The sequence below is a fragment of the Rhinatrema bivittatum genome, chromosome 7, assembly GCF_901001135.1.
Source record: "Rhinatrema bivittatum chromosome 7, aRhiBiv1.1, whole genome shotgun sequence".
NCBI lineage: Eukaryota > Metazoa > Chordata > Amphibia > Gymnophiona > Rhinatrematidae > Rhinatrema > Rhinatrema bivittatum.
In genome coordinates, this window is record NC_042621.1 from 97,207,102 (window position 1) to 97,230,245 (window position 23,144).

A 23,144-nucleotide genomic window follows, 5' to 3' on the forward strand; every position below is an offset into this window, starting at 1 on the left:
ATTACTGAACGACAATATGTCTGTGTGCTGTGCCTCGGCTCATCACATGATGTTTCTCACTGCCCAAGTTGTGCCCAGATGACTCCAAAGGGTAGGCGGGCTCGCCTTGACAAGATGGAGACCCTGTTTAAAATCAAGCTAACTCCATCGACGTCCACCCAATCGTCATCGGCAGGAGCATCGAAGAAATTAGTCATTAAACCTCTCCAGGAGCACCAGGGCAGCGGTGACCGTCTGTCACCAATTCCGTCTAAGGCATCTGTATCATCTTCCTCGGTGCTGGAGAGACCGGACCGAGCACCAAGGGAAGCACCAGCACCAATGTGAGTCTACTCCCGGTGCCGGCACAGACATCGCATCGGCCTCGATGGCTATCGAGCCGGTTGCGAAGAGGACACGGGTAGAGGAGCCTTTAACACCCGAAAAACCAAGACTGTCCCCACCGATATCAATGCCGGGTTCTGAGCCCCCCACAAGTCCCAGTGGAGGTGCCAGTAGCGCCTAGCCTACCTCTCCCTGTAGCTGCGATATCTACACCATCTTTCAAGGAGGAACTGGACAGTTTAATCCTCCAGGCAGTGCTCGATGCTCTCCGAGACTTACAGCTATCGATGCCGGCCCCCATGCCAGCACAGACACCGAAGCCATCAATATTTACACCGTTGCTAACAAGACTGGACGCACTCATTGGCCCTCCCGACACAGCCTGGGCCACCGATGCCAAAGCAACCCGCAAAGTCTCTGAAAGTCCCGATTCCCATTCCGGGATCCTTAGAGGACGAAGGCATGGACTCCAGTCCCCTTTCAACACAGATTCCACCGATGCTGGAACCAATGCCTGGTCCATCAGGGCTTTCGGGACCGAGAGGCCCACGTTTCCCCTCTCGATGCCTTCGGTGCTGCCGAAACCCACACCGGTGCCATCGCATCTTCCATCGAGGCCATCGAAGGATCCATCTGTGCCAAAACGTCCAACAGTACCAACCTTTTTCCCTCTCTCAGGATCTCAACTAGAGACCTTTTCTGACACATGGGAAGATGTTGACACCGATCCACGAAGGACATCTTATCAGAACAATCTCCTCCGGAAGAAAGGAGAAAATCTCTCCCAAGAAGGTCTCTTCTTCGCTAATTTTGTATGGGAGATGTCAGAGACAATCCCCTTTGACCTGATTACAGAGGAGGAGACACACCACAAACATTGGAAATTCTCCAATTTGTTGATGCTCCGAAAGACGTTATGGCTATCCTTGTCCACGAAGTGCTAGTGGATCTCCAACATCGTCTCTGGGAGCATCCTTGTGCTGTCCAGCCAGTGAATAAGAGAACAGATGCAACTTATCTGGTCTAACATATTCCTGGATTCCAAAAGCCACAACTACCCCATCAGTCGGTGGTAGTTGAGTCCGCACAGAAGGCCAGAAGACTGCAAACTCACTCTTCAACACCTCCTGGCAAAGACCAAAAGTTCCTTGATATTTTGGGTCGTAAGGTATTTCAGGGCTCTATGCTAGTGTCCCACATAGCTGCATAGCAACTTTACATGACACATTATCAAAGGAATCTCTGGAAGCAGGTTCAGGGAGTAGCCGACTCTCTTCCCCAACAACAGCAAGATAGTCTCAACATACTACAGAAAGGCCTTGAGGCTGGGAAACATGAGGTTCGTACTGCTTACAACTCCTTTGAAACAGCCTCTTACTTGTCTGCAATGGGAATCAGTGCCAGGAGGTGGGCCTGGCTGAAAGCATCTGACCTGAGACCTGAAGTCCAAGACAAACTTGCTGATTTGCCATGTACTGGTGAAAACCTATTCGGAGCCAAGATACAAGACGCAGTGGCTCAACTAAAAGACCATAATGAGGCCCTGCGGCAATTATCCACAGTTACTACCGAGGCCCCTTGCTCTGCAAGAAGATCCACCAGAAGGGACCCTAGAAAACCATTTTATCGCCTACGCAGATATTACCCACCTACATCTCGTGTGAGGCCAACCAGGCCGTCTCAGAGCACATCCTCGACAGCCCAAAACATCCAGACCTCATCCACCACCGCAATCAGGCCAAGCCTCTGGATTTTGAGACTCATCCAGAGAACAGCAGACGCTCCACAAATCCAGATCCAGATTTCCTAGTAGGAGGTCGAATTCACCACTTCATAACCAACTGGCTCAACATTACCACAGACCAATGGGTTATATCCATCATAACTCAGGGATACCATCTAAACTTCCTCATGGTACCCCCAGATTCACCACCCAATCCACTGTGGATGCAAAAAGATCACACAAGTCTTCTAAAGTCAGAACTGTCCACCCTTCTTGGCGCCAGGGCTGTGGAACCTGTTCCCCAGACACAGCAGGGCAGAGGGTTCTACTCCTGCTATTTTCTCATTCCAAAGAAATCAGGTGGCCTCCACCCCATCTTAGACCTCCTCAATCTCAACAAATTTCTACGAAAAGAAAAATTCAGGATGGTGTCCTTGGGCACCATGCTTCCCCTTCTGCAAAGAGGAGATTGACTCTGTTCTCTGGATCTTCAAGATGCTTACGCTCACATTGTAATATTCCCACATCATTGCACTTACCTACGTTTCCTAGTGGGACATCAACACTTTTAGTACCGGGTCTTTGCTTTCGGATTGCCTCGGCACCCCATGTATTTACAAAGTGCCTAGCAGTGGCTGCGGCTCATATATGCAAGAAAAGCACACACGTCTTTCCTTACCTGGATGACTGGCTCATCAAGAGCCAATCCAAGCAAGGAGCTTTCGACGCTCTCAAGTTCACTATCAATCTGCTATAATCTTTGGGATTTCTCATTAAATACCAAAAATCCCACCTGACTCCATCTTACTTTCATCGGAGCAGATTTGGACACCACAGTCGCAAAGGCCTTCCTGCCCAACTACCGCGCAATCACACTCTCCAAGCTAGCTTCGTCTCTGCACACAAAAGTAACAGCCTCAGCCCATCAATTCCTAACATTGCTGGGCCACATGGCTTCCTCGGTCTACGTCACTCCTATGGTCAGGCTGGCCATGAGAATAACTCAATGGACTTTGAAATCTCAGTGGCTCCAAGCCAGTCAACCGCTTTCATCCCAGATTCAAGTAACCCACCAGTTACGGTTAACGCTTCTCTGGTGGACAAACAAAACCAACTTGCTAACAGGTCTACCCTTCTAGCAACCAGTTCCACAAGTAACTTTAACCACAGACACATCCAACTTTGGATAGGTTGCTCATGTGAACAATCTTAAAACTCAAGGTACTTGGACACTGCTCAAAGCAACTTTTCAGATGAATTTTCTAGAGCTTCGAGCTATACGTTATGCTCTATATGCATTCAAGGACTGCCTTTCACACAAGACTGTTCTCATACAAACAGATAACACAGTTGCAATGTGGTACTTGAACAAGCAGGGCGGCACAGGCTCTTATCTCCTCTGCCAAGAAGCCGCGCAGATCTGGGCCTGGGCCCTTGCACACTCCATGTATCTCCGGGCTACTTATCTGGCAGGCATACAGAACGTAGTAGCAGATCGTCTCAGCCGACAGTTCCATCCCCATGAGTGGTCTCTGGATCTTGTGGTAACGACCAGAATCTTCCAACGCTGGGGTCAACCAACAATAGACCTCTTTGCATCCGAACTGATTTACAAAGTGGACAGATTCTGCTCCCTACACAGGCAACAAAACAAGTTAACCATGGATGCCTTCGCTCGCCCCTGGTACACAGGCCTCCTATACGCGTATCCCCCGATACCGCTGATAGCCAAAACTCTAATAAAGCTACAACAGGACAAAGGGTCAATGATACTCATAGCCCCGTATTGGCCTCGACAAGTATGGTTTCCCATGCTTCTCGACCTCTCGATCAGACAACCCATTCGCCTGGGCACAGCACCCACTCTCATAACTCAGAACCAAGGCATGTTATGCCATCCGAACCTTCAGACCCTATCCCTCACAGCCTGGATGTTGAAAGCTTGATCCTGCAACCGCTCAATCTTTCAACTGATGTCTCTCAAGTGCTTGTAGCCTCACGAAAGCCTTCCACACGAAAATCTTATCGTTCTAAGTGGAATAGTTTTACCATATGGTGCACGCAGAAAAGGTATCGACCTCTTTTCCTGCCCCTCTCTGTCTCTATTAGACTATCTCTGATACCTTTCAGAGTCTGGTCTCCAGACTTCTTCGGTGAGGGTACACCTAAGTGCCATCTCAGCGTACCACAAGGGAGTTGAGGATGCCCCGGTAATAGCACAACCCCTTATGAGTAGGTTTATGAGGGGCCTACCACAACTCAAGCCCCCTCTACGGCCACCAGTCACTGAGTGGGACCTGAATGTAGTATTTACAAGTTTCATGCGCTCCCCGTTTGAGCCTTTGCATTCCTGCGATGTTAAATTTCTTACATGGAAAGTTTTCTTCCTACTAGCAATTGCATCTGCTCGAAGGGTTAGTGAGTTACAAGCACTTGTCACAAACTCACCCTATACAAGGTTCCTACATGACCGAGTGGTCCTCCGTACGCACCCTAAATTCCTTCCTAAGGTGGTTACTGACTTCCACTTGAATCGGTTTATAGACTTGCCCACGTTTTTCCCAAGGCCTCACTCTCACCAAGGCGAGAGGGTTCTACACACCTTGGACCTTAAAGGTGCACTTGCATTTTACCTAGACCGCACTGCAGTCCATAGGAAATCCACCTAACTCTGTTTCTTTTGACAAAAACAAACCGGGAGTTGCAGTGGGCAAACAAACTCTCTCCAATTGGCTAGCAGACTGTATCGAATTCTGCTATGAGAAAGCAGGCCTTCCTCTCCAGGGATGAGTGAAGGCGCATTCAGTGAGAGCCATGGCAACATCAGTAGCGCATTATCGTTCAGTACTGATTGCCGAGATCTGTAAAACTGCAACATAGAGCTCTATTCACACATTTGCAGCACATTACTGCCTGGACAAGGAAGGATGTCAAGACTCTACCTTTGGCCAATCCGTCTTGAAGAACTTATTCCAGTATAATCCCAACTCCTTCCACATCCATCTGCTGTGATTTTCAGGCTGCCTCATTTTTCCCAACAGTATGCCACTTGTTGTGCCTGTTGCACAAGTTGTATGCTGTTGGACCAAAACAAATATGAGTCAGCCTGTAGCTTGCTAATCACCCACATTGAGGACTACCATCCTGCTTGTCCTGGGAGAAAGCAGAGTTGCTTACCTGTAACAGCTGTTCTCCCAGGACAGCAGGATGTAGTCCTTCTTACCCGAAGGCAGCCCCCTTCGCCAAGGGCCATCATCTTCTTAAAGGGCCACTTCAGCCCTAAAGATCCCCCCCTCTCCTACTATATGCCAAATCGACCCCATCTCTAGAGGCAGCTCTGAAGTGAGCATGGTGACACCCCAGTCCCCTACCCAATCCCCCAATATACCTGGTAGTCTAGTGGGCTCCTGGTAGTTTGTGAGACCAGACAGCCCCCTAGGCTTCTGGCTGGCCACTGCCATTTTTTAAAAAGGGTGCCACCCATCCTTTGCCCCTTTTTATGTGATTGGTACATAGGCCGGCCAGCGCCATTTTGGATTTAGTGATCGGCCAGCCCAGAGTCTAGGAGGCAGTGTGGGCTCCATTAGACTACCAAGTATGCCTTCTAACATGTGTGAGGGGGGTCAGAGGAATGGCTGCTTTCTACTGGGGAGTGGAGTGTGGATTTGTGGAACTGGGGGGAGCAGAGGAAATTTTTTTTTTTTTTTTTTTTTTTTTTTAAAGAAAGAGGTTGTGTAGGGGAGCAGGGTGTCACCATAAGACTTTGAAACTTATTTTTCTTTCAACAATTTTCAATCGTGGGCTGCCTCTGGAGTCAGCGAGGGGGGGGTGATAGGGGTTTCTCAAGACTCCCAAAGGGAGCTTGTATACATAGCAGGGGGAGGGGCTTTAGAGTTGGCATGATCCTTTAGGAAGCATCCAGTGCCTCTGAGAAAAGTTAACACATTTTTCAGGAAAAATATTGCACAAAAGTGCTTATCGCAGCTTAGTAAATATACCTCTAAGTTTATACATGAGGCAGTGGAGAGTACAAGTGACTTGCCCAAGGTCACAAAGTACAGCAGTAGGATTTGAAGCCTGGTTTCCCTGGTTCGCAAACCACTGCTCTAACCATTAGGCTACTCTACACCTTACAGCCTGGCACCAGAAGCCCACCCACCCTCCTGGTACCTTTACGCTGGGATCACCAGATATCTGGCTGATTATGCCAAATTTGCCGTTTAGATGGATAACTTTTGAATTATCCATCTAAATGACTTTTGAATATGGACTGCTCACTGTTTTTATTTTCTATTCCTTTCCTAATAATTCTTAACATTGTGCTTGGGGTTGTTTTTTTTTTGTTTTTTTTACTGCTGCCACACACTGAATCAAAGATTTTAAAGTATTGTCCACTACGCTACCCAGGGCCTTTTTGTGGACAATAACTCCTAATATGGAACCTAACATTGTGTAACTACAGTGTGGGTTACTTTTCTCGATGTGCATCACTTTGCACTTGTCCACATTAAATTTAATCTGGCATTTAAATGCCCAGTCTTCCAGTCTTGCAAGGTTCTCTTGCAATTTTTCACAATCCACTTGTGTTGTCTGCAAATTTGATCACCTCACTTGTCATTCCCTTTTCCAGATCATTTATAAATGTACAAGCTGTTAAGCCCGTTAAAACAGGCTACATTAAATTTTTTTTCAGTCCATTTTCGAACACGCACCCTTCTACACTTTTTTCCCTCACTCCCCCTTCCCCTCGTTCACTCACCCCCTTCCCTCCACTCAGTCTTACTCACCCTCTGTCTCCCACTACCTCCTTCCCCTCACTCTCACCTCCCTCCCCTTCCCTCAGTCACTCCCCACCCTCTCTCAATCCCATCCCCTCTCCCTCAGCCCTCCTCCACTCCCTTTTTCTTTGCTCCACAACTTCTTACCCTTCCACTTACTCACATCCCTCTGTCTCTCACCTCCCTCTCCCCTCACTCTTCCCCACCTCTCCCACCCACTCCTCCCTCCCTCCCTCCCACACACTCTTCTCCTCCCTCTCTCCCTCCTCCCACTATCTCCTCCCTTCCTCCCTCCCTCTCACTCAGTCCCTCCCTCCCACTCTCTCCTCCCTCCCTCGCTACTGGCCGCCGCTGCTGCCGCTCCTCGTCGCCGCCGCTGCTGCAGCCGCTCGACAACAACGCCGCCGCCACTCCTCGTCGCGCCGCCGCCATATTGATATATTCAGCTGACGCTCGCTGAGACCGACGTGCTTGCCCGCACATGCGCAGTAGAGCTGCTGTCTACTGCGCATTTGCGGCACGTCGGTCAAGCTTCGTTTATTATTTTGATTAAAAAGCACCGGTCCTAGTACAGATCCCCGAGGCACTCCATTTACCTGGCTCTACTGAGAAAACTGACCATTTAGTCCTGCTCTTTGTTTCCTATATTTTAACTAAGTTTGTAGTCCACATTAGGACATTGCTCTCTGTCCTGTAACTTTTTTAAATTTTCTCAGGAGTCTCTCATGGGGCAGTTTGTCAAACGTCTTCTGAAAATCCAAATACACCACATCCACTGGCTCACCATTATCCACATATTTATTAACCCCTTCAAAAAATGTAGCAGATTGGTGAAGCAAGATTTCCCTTCTGTAAATCCATGCTGGCTGTGTCCCATGAAACCATTTTTTCTATATGTTCTGTGATTTTATTCTTTAGAATAGTTTTCATGATTTTTCCTGGCACTGAAGCCAGACTCGCCGGTCTATAGTTTCCCGAATCGCCCCTGGAGCCCTTTTTAAACATTAGGGTTACATTGGCCAGTCCAGGCTCGATAGATGATCCAAATGATGGATTACAAATTACCAGTAACAGATCTGCAATTTCATTTTTAGGTTCTTTCAGAACTCTTGGAAATATAGCATATTGTCCAGTTCTTTCTCAAAAAATCACCGACAGAGCCACACCTCTTAAAATCTACCATAAAACCACAAAAAGAGAGAGAAAAAAATAAAATACACAATCTGTAAATTCAAAAACATCTTCCAAGATAACATCCAACAATCCTAAAAATGTTAACATTTGTTTGAAGATCGGACATGGTGGTTAGTTTCGTTATAATTATTTTGATGTCTTAGTCTGTTAATGACACTTTTTAATGAATGTCTCAAAGTTATTTTTTGAATAAATTGATTATTTAAGGTTTGCGGTAGATGATTTGAATTAATGATGTACAACTCTGATACTGTCTTAGGCCCATTGCAGGCAGGAGACAGTGGATAAAATCTTTTACACCTATTTTTTTCTGATACCGCTTTCCTCCTGCATATATATAGAATTTCTAGGATTGTGTATTTTACAAGTTTTTCTCAAACATTCTCTTCAGTATATACACCAAAGCAAAGAATTAATTCAGTCTTTCCATGATGGTCTTATCCTCCCTAAGTGCCTCTTTATTTCCTCTATCATTTAAGGTCCAGCTGACTCCCTCGCAGGCTTCCTGCTTCGGATATATATTTTTTTAAAGTTTTTATTATGAGTTTTTGCCTCTAAGGCCATCTTCTTTTCAAATTTTATTTTAGCCCACTTCATCAATGTTTTAAATTTATCTTGCCAATTCTTACGCATTTTCCTATTTTCCTCAGATGGATCCTTTTTCAGTTTTTGAAAGAGATTCTTTTGGCTAAAATAGCCAATCTCACTTCCCCTTATAACCGTAATGATAGTCGTTTGGCCTTCTTTCCACTTTTTTAATGCATGGAATAAATCTGGAAGAAGGTATTTTTAAACAGTGACCAGGCCTGATGTAAGCTCTTAACATTTTGTAGCTGCACCTTTCCATTTTTTTTTCTGTTTTCCTAATTTTATTAAAATCTCCCTTTTGAAAGTTTTTGGTTTTTTTTAAGGAGGCAGGCAAGTTAATGCTAAAGCTGTAGATTTAATGTCCTCCCACTTATTAAGTCAAATTTGATTGCACTATGATTATTGTTGCTGAGAGGCCTCACCACCATTATCTCTTGCACCAAATCCTGTGTTCCAGTAAGAATTGGATTTAAAATGGATCTCCTTTCTCATTGGTTCCCAGACCAACTTCTCCATGTAGCAGTCACTTATTTTATCTAGAAACTTTACCTTCCTAGCATGTCCTGATGTGATATTTACCCAAATTTGTTAGCTTCCCTAATCTCTGTTAGCATTTCATCATCTGTCCATTTTGGCTAGGTGGATGGTAGTATACCCCCACTGCTATACTCTTCCCCATCACACATGGAATTTCCACCTATAAGGATTCTACTGTGCATTTTAGCCTCCTGGAGGAACTTTATTCTGTTGAACTCTAGGCTAGCCCTAAAATAAATCACCCCCCAACCAAGATGATATACCCTATCAGTACACTATAATTTGTACCCATTGGTTATTCTCTTCCCACCAATTATGTCTACCTCTTCATTCAGTGCTATGCACTCTAACTCTACCAGCTTAACTTTTTAAACTACTGACAGCATACAGACATTTAAAAGTATGGTTTTTGTTGGTATTTACATTCTGCTTATCACTTGATGGGCATTTTTGGAATCTTTTAACTCAGGTGGTTCTTTATTTATAGGGCACATGGGCTACTCTTGCTTTTATTGGAATCTATTGGGATGCCCAACTCCTCCATTATTTTAGCATCCTTTGAAGATACCTCCTTCCGAACCATGCGCTGCTGAGTGACTGTCTGCTTTCCCCTATGATCTAGTTTAAAAGCTGCTCTATCTCCTTTTTGAAAGTTAGCGCCAGCAACCTGGTTCCACCCAGGTTAAGGTGGAGCCTGTCCCTTCAGAATAGGCTCCTCTTTCCCAAAATGTTGCTCAGTTCCTAACAAAACGGAATCCCTCTTCTTTGCACCATCGAATCATCCACACATTGAGACTTGGAGCTCTGTCTATGGCGTCCTGCACATGGAACAGGGAACATGTCAGAGTATGCTGCCCCCGGAGATTCTGGATTTCAACTTTCAACCTAATAGCCTAAATTTGGCTTCCAGAACCTCCCTCCCACACCTTCCTATGTAAAATCTTATCTAGGTGATGTGTGAAGTTTACCATCTTCACATCAGGCAGGAAACTTTCCAAGTAATCCCTTATTTCCACCAGCCACTCAGGTATCTACATTCCTAATAACTGAATCACCAGCTATGACGGCCGACCCTCCTGGGAAGTAGCCCTTGGAAACTCATTCTCGGTGGAAGAGGACAATGCATCACCTGGCATGCTGGTCCTTGCTACAGGACCAGGATAATGCTCTCCGAACAAGTGGCCTTGCTCCTCCAAAATGACATAGGAGCTGCTGGACTAGAGTTGGGACTTGGCTACTCTATCCCTGAAAGTCTCCTTTATATACCTCTCTGTTTTCTTCAGCTCCTTCAGATCTGTGATTCTAGCCTCCAGAGATCAGACTCATTCTCTGAGAGCCAGAAGCTCTTTGTACCAAGCACACACACAACCTCTCACCAACCAACAGACATTTGGCACTCGATGCAAAAGACTGGAAGGTCGCCCTCTTGCTGCTGGACTGCTGTCAGCATCTTAATATTGTTGAATTCTTCATTAATTTAGGTTGCTGTGGGAGTGGAATGTGTAAATCAGAGTCCTTTAAATTTATGTGATGTATTTAATGTTAATTTGGAAATGACCTGCAAGGGGATAATTAATCTAATTGATAAAGGCTAGGTCATCTGCTTTTTCTAGATAAATCCCTGATTGATTTTTTAAGGGAAAATGTCTCTTTTCCTCCTCTATGGGATAAAGAACGAGCTTAGGGTTGGGTGGGAGGGAAAGAAAGACACTAAAAGAAATTAACTACCTTCCCTAATCTTTTCTTTCAAAGCAAGGTGCACACAGCCAATAGAAGAAATTAACTGCCTCTCCTACATTCATAAGCACGTACACACATATACCCGCTCCTGCACACAGGCTCCACCACAGACTTCCACATGCGTACATACACAGGGCCTCTTCTTTGGCCACTGCCAGACCCTGTCTTCATCCGACACATGATGGGGTCCTACGGCAGCCCTCTCCTTCTTTGGCAGCTGCGGGATGGTGTCCTATGGCAGCCCTCTCCTTTTTTTCTCACCATGGGATGGGATCTGGGGCAGGCCTCTTCAGCAGCTGTGGGATGGAGTCTGGCGGTCAGTTACAGGAGAGGTCTAATATACCATCTGTGTACTTTATAAAGAGGTTCTCTAGGTTCTATATGCTTTCTGTTTCTTAATAAAATAAAACTATATATATTGTTTTCACTTTTGTTTGATTTTAAAATATCTGTTATGGACCAGACTACCCGAGCAATGCTAGGCACTTTTTGCTAGTGTTGTTTTAATCAATCAGGTCATCAACTTCAAAGTAAGATAAAAGCTCAAGTCAGGACTATGGCAGCATCTTTAGCCCATCTTCACTCTGCTTCCATAGAAGAAATCTGCGAAGCTACCACCTGGTCTTCTCTCCACCCCTTCACTGCTCATTACTGTCTAGAAAATGCTTCATGTCAAGATAGCAGTTTTGGATAAGCAGTTCTCAAAACATTATTTAACTAATTCCTTGAACTTTCTCACCTGGCTCTATCAAGTTACTTGTTGTATGCTTCACTGATGATATAAAATCATAAATACATGCAGCCCTCAACTTGGGAATCTCCACTTTCATGACTGATTACTGTCCTGTTTGTCAACAGAGAAGGCAAAGTTGCTTACTTGTAACAGGTGTTCTCCATAGACAGCAGGGCAAATCAGCTGCACAGTCCCGCCTTCTTCCCCTATAGAGTCTAATGCAAGCTTGCTATAAAGATCAGGGAGAATGGCACAGTACCAGCTGCACAGGAACACCTGCCTTTCTGATCTCTGAGAGAGCTTTTCTGTCTTGGCACCATTGGAGGACATCACTCACTTGTGTGGCTGATCTATCCTGCTATCTATGGAGAACACTTGTTACAGGCTGGGTCATTCTGGTAGGCTATGCAGGGGACCCAGGAGTCTGAATGTTGAGCAGTGGCCACATTAGTATCTGCTTAGATTACGACAAAGTTTTGTGAATAGACATGGAAAGGAAGGTGTTTCGGTTGTGAACTATGAGGTATCCTGAATTAAAACAAAAATTAAATCTTGTATGCTGGTCTACCCAAGATAGTAGAGTACAGATGACAAAAATGACAAAACCTGTCATGCCTAAGGAGCAATATTATTTATTTATCTATTTATTATTTTTATATACTGACATTCAATCTCAATTGAGATATCACACCGGTTTACATTCAGGTATTGTACCTGAGACAATGTAGGGTAAAGTGACTTGCCCAAGGTCACAAGGAGCGACAGCGGGACTTGAACCTTGGTCTCCTGGTTCATAGTCCACTGCTCTAACCACTAGGCTATTCCTTCCTCCCCCAATATATATATTCCTTCCTCCCCCAATATATATATTCCTTCCTATCTATTCCAATATCTATTCCTTCCTCCCCCAATATCTATTCCTATCTATTCCTTCCTCCCCAATATCTTATAAGTGGTTAAACTTTATATCTGGCAGCTAGGATATATCCTTAAAGTGCGGCCAGAAATAACTGGGCAGACCAAATGGCCCAGCTGGTCTTTGTGCTGTCATATACTATGTTACTACGTAAGCAACTTTGCAAAAGCTGCATGAAGGGGGGAGCAGTAGCCCACCACCTTAGTCTATCAAATGAAGTGTATAATAGTGTAATAGAAAAAATAATCTCAATAACAGAGCAGCAACCAAAGCAGAGACCTCGGGAAAACCAGGTCTCAATCAAAGCGAGAAGATGGGGGAAATGAGCAAGAAAGAGATCATAAATGAGGGCATGCTTGTTGGAATTAGAGCAGGCATTCAATAGGGAGCATGAGAAAAGGAAGAGAAGAGGGAGTTAGGTGGGGGATAGAGATAAGTTTGGAGAAGTAATGGATTGATGTGCACAGATGAGGAGATTGGAATTGATAGAGGAGGAGAAGAGAGGGAGAGGTAATGAGGATGAGATTCCTTCAGTGAGAGTGACTATGACTGAATGAGAAGAAGAAAAATTGGAAGCTTGAGAATAATGTACAAGGCAGAAGAGAGAATGGATGGACAGGTGGAAAATCCAGGGAAGAGGGGCAGTGGACTTTGTTCCGAATGGTTTGCAGTGGGGAAGGCTAACATTATGACAAGGAAGTGTGGTGAAGTCATAAGAAGTAAAGGAAAAAAAAGTTGACCTGAGTTGATCCTGTGGTGCACACCGTGAGGCATATCCTTCTGACCCAGTGACTGAACGAGCGTGGGGTGGCAGTACCCAAGTCCAGTGGACCATGGTGTTTTTTAAGCAGTCATAGCTGGGAGAAACAGGCAGATGAGCTCTGACCTCCCCACTATTTGACCCATTGGTTGAAGGACTGCTGGATGGCAAAAGCCCAGGCCCTTGGGGGGAGTCGCCACATTCTTAAGTGTATAAAGGCAAAGCAGCTGGGAGAAATATTCAGATGCACTGCAAGTACCTAAGTAGCTGCTTATGTACCTTCCCCAGGAACCTTAGCCTCTGGTCCTAAGCAGAGGTTCCAGCACCTGCCACCTACTTCCCACTGATTTTGGTCCTCTCTTATAGGAGGCTTCCCCCCAATGGATCCAGAATGCACATTCATAAAGTCCCATGGCATTGTGGCATTACTTTAACCTAACAACCTTTTTACAAAAAGAAACACAAATTAAGAGGGTGATTCCATGGGAAAACAGGAAATTACTTCAAAGCATTTTTGCTGGCAAGATACTAGAAAATTAATAGTGCAGTATAAAAGGCAGATTCCGGGTAAAAGAGGAGCAAGGTACTTAATCCTGAAGAAGAAATGTTGACAACACTTCCCCTTTTAAATTTACAAATTATGCTCTCCAGGGTGCATTGTAAGATTGAGGATCGATCACAAAGTCTGAGCTCCAATCCAATTATTTCTCTAGAATAAGCTTCTTTTCTCTAGATTGGGATTATAGTTATTCAAAAAAATTGAAGAAAAATCACTAAGCTATTGCTTCAGTGGGCCCGGTGATGGTCTGGATTGCCTTTGATATTTGACAATAATTAAGGTGGAGGAGGGGCAAACCCCCACTCTCCCTATCTGCTTTATTGCCAGCATCTCCGGTTCAGGCAAATCACTTTTCTCCCAGGACAAGTAGGATGGTAGTCCTCGCATATGGGTGACGTCATTAGGCAGAGCCCTATTACGGAACACTTTGACTGGCACACCGAGCATGCTCAGCATGCCATGATCCCTGTGTCCACAGGGATCTCCCTTCAGTCTCTTTTTTTCCGTGCTGCAGTTTGCCTCGCATTTAGGAGCCCTGTGAGATTTGTTTTCTCACAACATTTCCTCAAGGAAAAACAAAGATTTACTTCACAAATAATTTCCCTACATGGGTCTCCCTTCGCGTACATTTTCATCGGCACTCGGTGAGGACTATTCTGTGTTCTCCTGTTGGTTACCAGTTGTTTGCGGCCCTCTTTTTTTCTCTCCCTATGTCTATCACACTCTGCCCCACGATGCCCGCGGGTGTCCTTGCTGCAATCTTCCATCGGACCTAGAGGGATCGGGGCGTCCATGGTTCCCATTGATGCCATGGAGGCTGCCATCAACCACATCGCGGCCACCATCGATGCCGCCGTCGAGGCTCCCATTGATCCGTCGATGCCACCGTCAATACTGTCGAAGCCGCTGTCGATTACCTCCATCGATGCCTCAGTGCCCTTGACTAACAAAAACGCTCCATACTTCGGGATCTCAATCAGAGCCCCTGTGTAATCCTCGGGTGAAAAACTGCCAGGAGCAGTAGAGGCACAGTGACCGGCCATCACCGATGCCATCCAGGACATCGGTGGCATCTTCCTCTGTGCTGGAGAATGACGGGGCCGAGCACCGAGGGAAACATTGTCACCACCACGGTAACTGTCCGTCACCGACGCCATCCTGGACATTGGTGGCAGCTTCCTCTGAGCTGGAGAATGACTAGGCCGAGCACCAAGGGAAACATCATCGCCGGCACCTACAGGGTTCCGCATTTGATGCCGACACCGATACCACATCGGCATCTATGTCCATCAAGCCAGTTGCGAAGCGGGCCAGGGTACAAGAGTCTCCATGCTCCTCTGCACCCAAGGCACTGAGGCATTCCTCACCGACATTGGTGCCGGGTACTGAGCCACCATAGATCCATGTGGAAGTGCCAGTAATGCCTAGCCTGCCTCCCCCTGTAGCTGCGTTACCTATACCAACTTTCAGGGAGGAGCTGGACGTCCTTGTCTGCCAGGCTGTACTTGATGCCTTCTGGAGTCTACAACCTCAATCGATGCCGGCCCCATACCGGCCCCAACACCGGAGCCATCGATATTTGCACCATTGTGACACCGCCTCGCTGCCCTCATCGGTACCCTACCAATGACAGCCTAAGTCATCGACGCTGACTCATCCTTCTGAGCCTCCACAGGCCCCTATACCTATCCTGGGATCCTCAAAGGGCGATGGGGTCTCTAATCCCGCTTCAGCACCGATCCCATCGAGACCTAAACCAACCTCCTCTCGGAGCCTTCCCCACCAGAAGAGTGGAGACAATCCCTCCAAATGAAATCCCCTTTGCCACTTTTGTAAAGGAAATGTCTGAAACCATCCTTTTCGACCCGGTCACTAAAGAGCTCTAGAAGTTTTCGGGAGGGTCTAGGTTGTAAAATCTTCTGGGGATCCATGTTGGTGTCACATGTTGCTGTTTACCAGCTATGTTTGACACAACACAGAGGGAACCTCACTGCCATCAACATGAAGTTCGAACAATATGTGATTGCTTTGAAACGTCCTCCCGTTGCCAGCAACAGGACTCGGTGCTAGATGGTGAACTTGGCTTACGGCCCCTGATTTACGGCCTGAAGTCCATACACCGCAGATCATCTTTGTGCACAAGATCCAGCAGACAGTGCCTCAATTGCAAGACCACTGCGAGACCCTGCGACAGCTCTCTACATTTCTTGCAAATCCTTCCTCCTCGGCTAGAAAACCAGTGAAGAGGGATGCTAGAAGGACCTTTTACCGCTCACATGAGTACTATCCAGCTCCCGCGTGAGACCAACCAATCCACTTCAAAAAGCACGTACACGTCAACAACTGATATCCAGATCACACCAGCTCTGCCAGTCGGGCAGGCTTCTGGATTTTGAAGCCTTGCCAGAAAACAGAATGGTCCATCCTACTGAGGACCAGGGCTCGGGGCACCGTTCCCCGGACACAGCATGTCAGAGGATCTTAATCCCGCTATTTCTTACTTCCAAGGAAAACAGGCGATCTCTGCCCATCCTGGACCTCAAATCTCAACAAATTTCTTCAGAAAGAAAAGTTCAGTATGGTGTCTCTCGGCACCATGCTTCCCTTACTACAACAAAGAGGTTGACTCTATTCTCTGGACCTTCAATACGCTTCATAGTGAGTCAACAGCATTTTCAATACCAGGTTCTGCCATTCGAACTAGCTTCGACACCTCATGTATTACACCAAAATGCCTAGCGGTGATTGCCACTCCTCTACGAAAAAACAGCATTCACTTGTTTCCTTACCTGGACGACTGCCTGATAATGAGTCAATCCAAACAAGGAGCTCTAAATTCTCTAAGACGCACTATAAATCTACTAAATTTGCTGGGATTTCTGATCAACTACCATAAATCCCATATGGATCTGTCTCATCTCCTTGCCTCCATCGGACCAGATCTGGGCACTACAGTCCAAAAGGCCTTCCAGCCCAAAAACCGCGCAGACATCGTATCAAACTGTCCACATCTCTGCGCATGCAGTATAGCCTCAGCCCATCAGTTATTCCCATTGCTGGGCTACATGACTTCCACGGTCCATGTCACTCCTATGGCCAGACTAACCATGGGAAAAACTCAGTGGACTTTAAAATTTCAGTGGCTCTAAGCCATTTAACCGCTTTCATCCCTGATCCATGACACCGATCCAGTAAGCAATTCCTCAGGTGACTTAGGCCACGGTCGCATCCATCTTGGGTTGGGGAGCTCATATTAATAACCTCCAAACCCAAGATGTGTAGACTCCGCTCGATGAACAGTTTCAGATCAACTTCCTGGAGCTTCGAGCCGTAAGTTATTCCCTTTATACCTTCAAACACTGCCTCTCACACAAAACTGAGTGGATACAGACAAGAAGACAACATAGTGGCAATGTGGTACTTGAACAAGCAGGGGCACACAGGCTTTTATCGGCTCTACTAGCAAGCCAAGCCACGCAGATCGGGGCCTGGGCCCTTGCACATTCAGTGCATCTCTGGGCCACGTATCTAACAGGCATACCGAATGTACTATCAAACCATCTCAATCGATGTCTCCATCCCCACGAGTGGTCTCTAAACCCATGTGTAGCGAGCAAAATCTAGCACTGAGGTCAACCAACTATCGACCTCTTTGCGTCCGAATTCAACCACAAAGTTGGACAGATTCTGCACCCTACACAGGCAACGACATGCATTAGCCATGGTCGCCTTTGCTTGGCCCTGGAACAAAGGCCTCCTATATACGTCTCCTCCGATACTGCTCATAGCCAAAAAAACTCTCGTGGAGTTACAGCAGGAAAGGGGTTTAATAATTCTCATACCCCAGTACTGGCCTTGACAAGTATGCTTCCCCATACTTCTCGACCTATCAATCCAGGAACCAATTCGCCTGTCCACAACTCAATCTCATAACACAAAATCACGGCAATTTATACCATCCGAACCTTCAAAACTTTTTCCTAATGTTTATCAGGTACTTGTAGCTTCACGAAAACTTTACACACGTAAATCTTACCATTCGAAATGGACAGGATTTACCAAATGGTGTACACAAAAAGGTATTGGCCCCTTTTCCTGCCCCACTCCATCTCTATTAGGCTGTATAGGATACCTTTTGGATTCTGGTCTCCAGAATCCTCTGCACAGGTACACCTCAGTGCCATTTCAGCGTACCACCAGGGAGTAGTAGGGTATGCCCTGATAAAGGCTCAACCCCTTGTGAGTCAGCTTATCATTGGCTTTCTACAACTTAAGCCTTCCTCTGCGATCAACGGTTATGGAATGGGATCTAAATGTAGTGCTCATAAGGCTCATGAGTTCCCTGTTTGAGCCTTTGCATTCCTATGACATTAAAAATTCTAACATGGAAAATTATTTTCCTCGTAGCCATTACATCTGCTCAAAGGGTCAGTGAGTTACAAGCCCTTGTTGCATACTCACCCTACACTAGGTTCCTCTGTGACCAAGTGGTCCTCTGTACTCACCCTAAATTTCTTCCTAAGGTGGACACAGTCTCTCCCCTTACTCAGTCTATAGTCTGCCTACTCTTTTTCCCACAGCCTCACTCTCACCAGGGTGAGAGGTTTTTGCACATCTTGGACTGTAAGCGTGCAGTTGCATTCTATCTAGACTGCACTGCAGTCCATAGGAAATCCACCCAACTCTTTGTTTCTTTTGACAAAAACAAGCTGGGAGTTGCAGTGGACAAACAAACTCTCTCCAACTGGCTAGCAGACTGTATCGAATTCTGCTATGAGGAAGCAGGCCTTCCTCTCCAGGGGTGAGTGAAGGCATATTTTGTAAGGGCCATGGCAACGTCGGTAGCTTACGATCGTTCAGTACCAATTGCCAACATCTGCTAGGCTGCGACATGGAGCTCTCTTCACACATTCGCAGCCCACTATTGCTTAGATAAGGACAGCCATCCAGACTCTGCCTTTGGACAATCTGTCTTGAAAAAAAATTTTTTTTCCAGTATAATGCCCCACTCCTTCCACAACCACGTGCTGTGATTTCAGGCTGCCTCATCATTGCCAATAGCACCCCAATTATTGTGCCTGCTGCACGAGTGGTCTGCTATTGGCCTGTTGTAATATGAGTCAGCCTGTAGCTTGCTAATCACCCATATATGAGGACTACCATCCTGCTTGTCCTGGGAGAAAGTGGCGTTGCTTACCTGTAACAGGTGTTCTCTCAGGACAGCAGGATGTAGTCCTCATGAAACTCATCTGCCATCTTCGCGGAGTTGGGTCCACTTTCGTTTTGTTATTTTATTGTTCGCTCGCACTTTTGTGCTACAAACGAGACTGAAGGGAGACCCCTGCTGGATGCAGGGTCAGTGCATTGCCGGGCATGCTCAATGTGCCAGTCAAGGTTTCTAGAAACTTTGACAAAAGTGTTCCCTAATAGGGCTCCGCCTAATGATGTCACCCATATGTGAGGACTACATCCTGCTGTCCTGGGAGAACACATGTTACAGGTAAGCAACTCTGCTATCCCTTTTGGTATGATGCTAATTTTGTTACTTTTTGAAATAGAAGGGATGAAATGCCTTTATTATTTAACTATACTTGTTTCTCTTTTTCAGAACAATGGAGAAGAACAAAAAGAAAGGAAAAATCTTTTGAAGGAGAGGTGCCGACATTTGGTCTGTGGATCAATTTTTATTGCTGAAATTTTTTTCGTACCTCATGGCTTATATTTTTATTTTATTATTATTTTTTTTATTTTTTTGGAAAGCCACGGTTCTATACCCTGCCATGAACCTTTGCTCTAGCCCTGCATCCCTCTTCACCTGCCACAGGAACGAGGAGAAGACAGGGAACGTGCTAAAAGCCAGGCAGCATAACGAGTATGTCTGGTCTCATTCCTGAGTGAAGCCTGTCAGACATTCCATCAAGCTTCTTTTTTTTTTTTGGCATGGAAGTAGTGCCCTCAGCTGGTAAAATGTGAGAGGTGGGATGCAGAAGCGTGCCATGTTCTGCGGCTGCTCTCGGTGTCCCATGGGAAACACCGTCGTGTGATATATATTTTTGCTTGCCTGTGAAGCGCTTCCATTCCAGGCTCTCGCTGCATTCTCGCTGTGCTTGTGCTAAAGAAAGAGGAAGCTGCACTCAGCCCAGGGGGGGATGGGGCCTGAATCTGCCAACTAATGGAGGAAAGGGGAGAGAAAAGGGGGATCCTTTTGCTGGATGGGAGAAGCTTAGATCCTGCTCCTCTCCTTTCCAGCTCTCTTTAGTCTCGCTCACTGCCTTGCTTTGGATTACCTTTTTTTTTTTCTTTAGTTTCACAGTCTGCCTGATTTCTTTGACTTTTAACAACACTTTCCTACAACAGTGGAGACTGAGACAGCTCCAGTGAAAGCATGTCCTGTATCTCTCTCTCTCTCTCTCTCTCTGTTACACCAAAAGCTCTAGTGCACTTGTCTGCCTTTGCATGAAGAATAGTTGTCAGGATCACAGAAGTAGCCCGCCCGTCTGTCTGTTTTTTGCCTCTCTGTAAAGAGTAAACTCCATTTTAAACCCACAATGGCAGGAACATAAGAAACTGAAATCCGTGTGTCTTCCAAATATTAATTTTTGCTGTTTTGTTTTTTTTTTGTCCAGTAAATGAAGGTAAAGATTTTTAAGAAGCATTGCATAGATATGCATAATTCCTTGCTGCTGCTTTCATGGATACTGCTTCCAGATTTGTGACATTACTGCCTGTCACTATGGCAATAGCTCTGATGGCATAAACAGGATTAAATCTTCATGAGCAGGCAGCAAAAGATGGGATATAAAAGATTCGCTGGCTGCAGCGTTGTCAGATTTTTTTTTTCAGTTTGGGAAGTGGGTGTAGCAGTATGTTGATTTATGGCCTGGCATTTCCTTAAGTGTTACTGCTTTAGTGAAGAAATTTGTATGAAGAAAAGGCTTGCATTTATTTGAAAAACAGCCGGTAATGATGGCTTAAACCGATTTGTAGCCATTTGCAAACTGACGGCATCGCTTCTTGCAACACACACACAGAACACAAATGCTCCCCCACCCACCTCAGAAGCGCTGGTAGCATTGGTTCTCCAAACCGGAGCAAAGCGTCAAACTTCCTGAGAGCCTGAGGAAAAATGAGCTCAGGTTATAGGAATATAAACTCCCGCTTCTGAGTTCTTCTTCTTTTGGCTTATAGCCTACTCCTTAGTTCTTAATTCCTTCTGACACTTGCAACTCAGTAATGTATTGTTGCCAGATTAGTTCATCTGCGCTCATTCATACAGACTAAAAAAAAAAAAAATAATGCTCATGTGACTGACACAATAACCATGATTTCTGATCACGTGACACAATTTTAACCATAAGATATGCGTGATCATGTGACTTGCACACATTAACCATAAGAGATTGCAAACACTCAGAGGTTTAGGAGAGTTTATCTCCCTTTTTAAAACATGTAATCCCTTTATATTTCTTTTTAAGTGATGTATAACTGTATGGATGTAGCTAGAAATGAATTTGTTTTAATATTTCAGGTAATGTATCCCTCACCTTCCTCCCCAAACCCCTTTCCATATGCCCGAACCCCATCCTTTTCCATTTCCTTGGATTTTGATAGGGTCTCTGAAGCAAACCTTTTTTTTTTCTGATTGTGTATTAATATAATAAAGTTGTCATGTTAAACAGCATTGGGGATGGGTTGTCTGCTTTATTGTGTGCCCTGGGAGCTGCTGGAGCTTTCCAAGTCAAAGGAGAGTTGCTACATGCAAAGGTGGGAGGGGATAGATATTTAGATAGATATATCCCTGAGATACCATTCTCAGCTCTGGCCTTTGGAATTCCAATCTGTCACAAATCCTAGATAAAATGAGTTTAAGGGTTGCAGTTGACCTCAGCGTTAGAGGCCCGTGGTTAGACAAAATTTCTCACTGTTTTACCAATTCTTTTCTTGAACTAGAATAGCAGGGTAAGATTTGAGATACAGGGGCAAGGATGTGTGATGATTCAGGAATGGCATAAAAGGTGTATGCCTAGGTCTAGCTCAGCAGCAGAAGACCCATGATCAATTCCTAGGCCAGCCAGAGCCGGGGCTGCCATGGAGGCAGTGTTCGTTACCCATGGGGAGGAGAGGAGATGGGTGTCTCACATAATGGGGGCATCTCCTGGCCAGACTCCAGATCCCTGCTTATTGGATTCTGGAGGGTGCTGTTATCTGTGGACGCTGGAGCTGCAAAGGCTGAGCTGAATTGGGAGGGGATAGAAATGGGAGGGGAAAGGGGAATCCTAGGTGGATGTGAATGAAGATGTATTGTTCTGTAGCCCAAAAGAGCCCAGAAACGGCCAGGCCAAAAAAACCCAAAGTGGGTATGTCTAGGCTGTATTGTGCTAGCGCAGTATTGCATGGGGCTTTGCTACTAACTCATTAAATTTAGGAGATAAAATGGCATCAATTGATCATGATGCATTAGCAGAGATGTGAGCCAGAACTATAATAGCATGCCAGGATAGAGGTACAGTGGTAGAATTGAGTGTGGACTGTTGTATTAGAATAGAAGGGGTTGCTATAGAAATGCAATGCATAGGAAGAGAGAGATGGCAAAGCTTGTATGGCAGTTTGTGTTGTGGCTGGCTTTAAAAGGTGACCCTTTTCATGAGAACTAAAAAATGTATTGCACCACCTTCCATTGTTTGTTCAAGAAACATGCAAAGGAAAAATGGTTACTTACTAGCTCAGTCTCAAATTTGGGAGTAAGCATGTCACTGCAAATGTTGGATTTTCTAACTAAAACTTTAGATATTTATGAAAAAAAGCCAGTACATAACTTATACATATATGACTAAATAAAAATCAGTAGCAATAATTATGTACAGATTTACAGTCCTGCATTAACAAATGCTTTGTTACAAATATGCAACAAATATAATATATCTGACAGATGAGTCCAAACATATTAAGTTTTGTTGTGGGCCAGTCGTGCATGTATCTTAGGGTAGAGAGCGTCACTGAAGGTGAGCAGTTCACTTGAGTTGTCCAGTGGTCACGTGACTGTTCATGGCATTGAATGGGAAGATTTTTCCTGGCAAAGCTTTACAAGCCTTTTGCTGCATCGTTCCTACACTGCCGTTGCCTCGCAGTGCCCTTCACTTCATTTTTACCCACCAAGACCGTCAGATGCAGTTTATATACTCCGTGTCCCCACAGAATTGAAAAACCTGCTTTTCCTTCAGGCTTGTTTCCTAAACCCCCTCACTTTAGAGTCGATGGCACTTTTAAGAGTTTTCTTTTGACTTTGTCATTA

The 23,144-nt window shown here is 45.5% G+C and overlaps 1 protein-coding gene across 9 annotated transcripts in view; it reads left to right on the forward strand.

The window, feature by feature from the left end:
- LOC115095290 (septin-7-like) overlaps positions 1–21,533 on the forward strand; it is a 194,297-nt gene extending 172,764 nt beyond the window's left edge. For all 9 annotated transcript variants that reach the window (XM_029608775.1, XM_029608776.1, XM_029608771.1 and 6 more), the window contains one exon: positions 19,461–21,533. In XM_029608775.1, the coding sequence (XP_029464635.1) occupies positions 19,461–19,500 (40 nt within the window). In that variant the 3' untranslated portion in view covers positions 19,501–21,533. The remainder of the gene's footprint in view (positions 1–19,460) is intronic.
- The last annotated feature ends 1,611 nt before the right edge of the window (positions 21,534–23,144 follow it).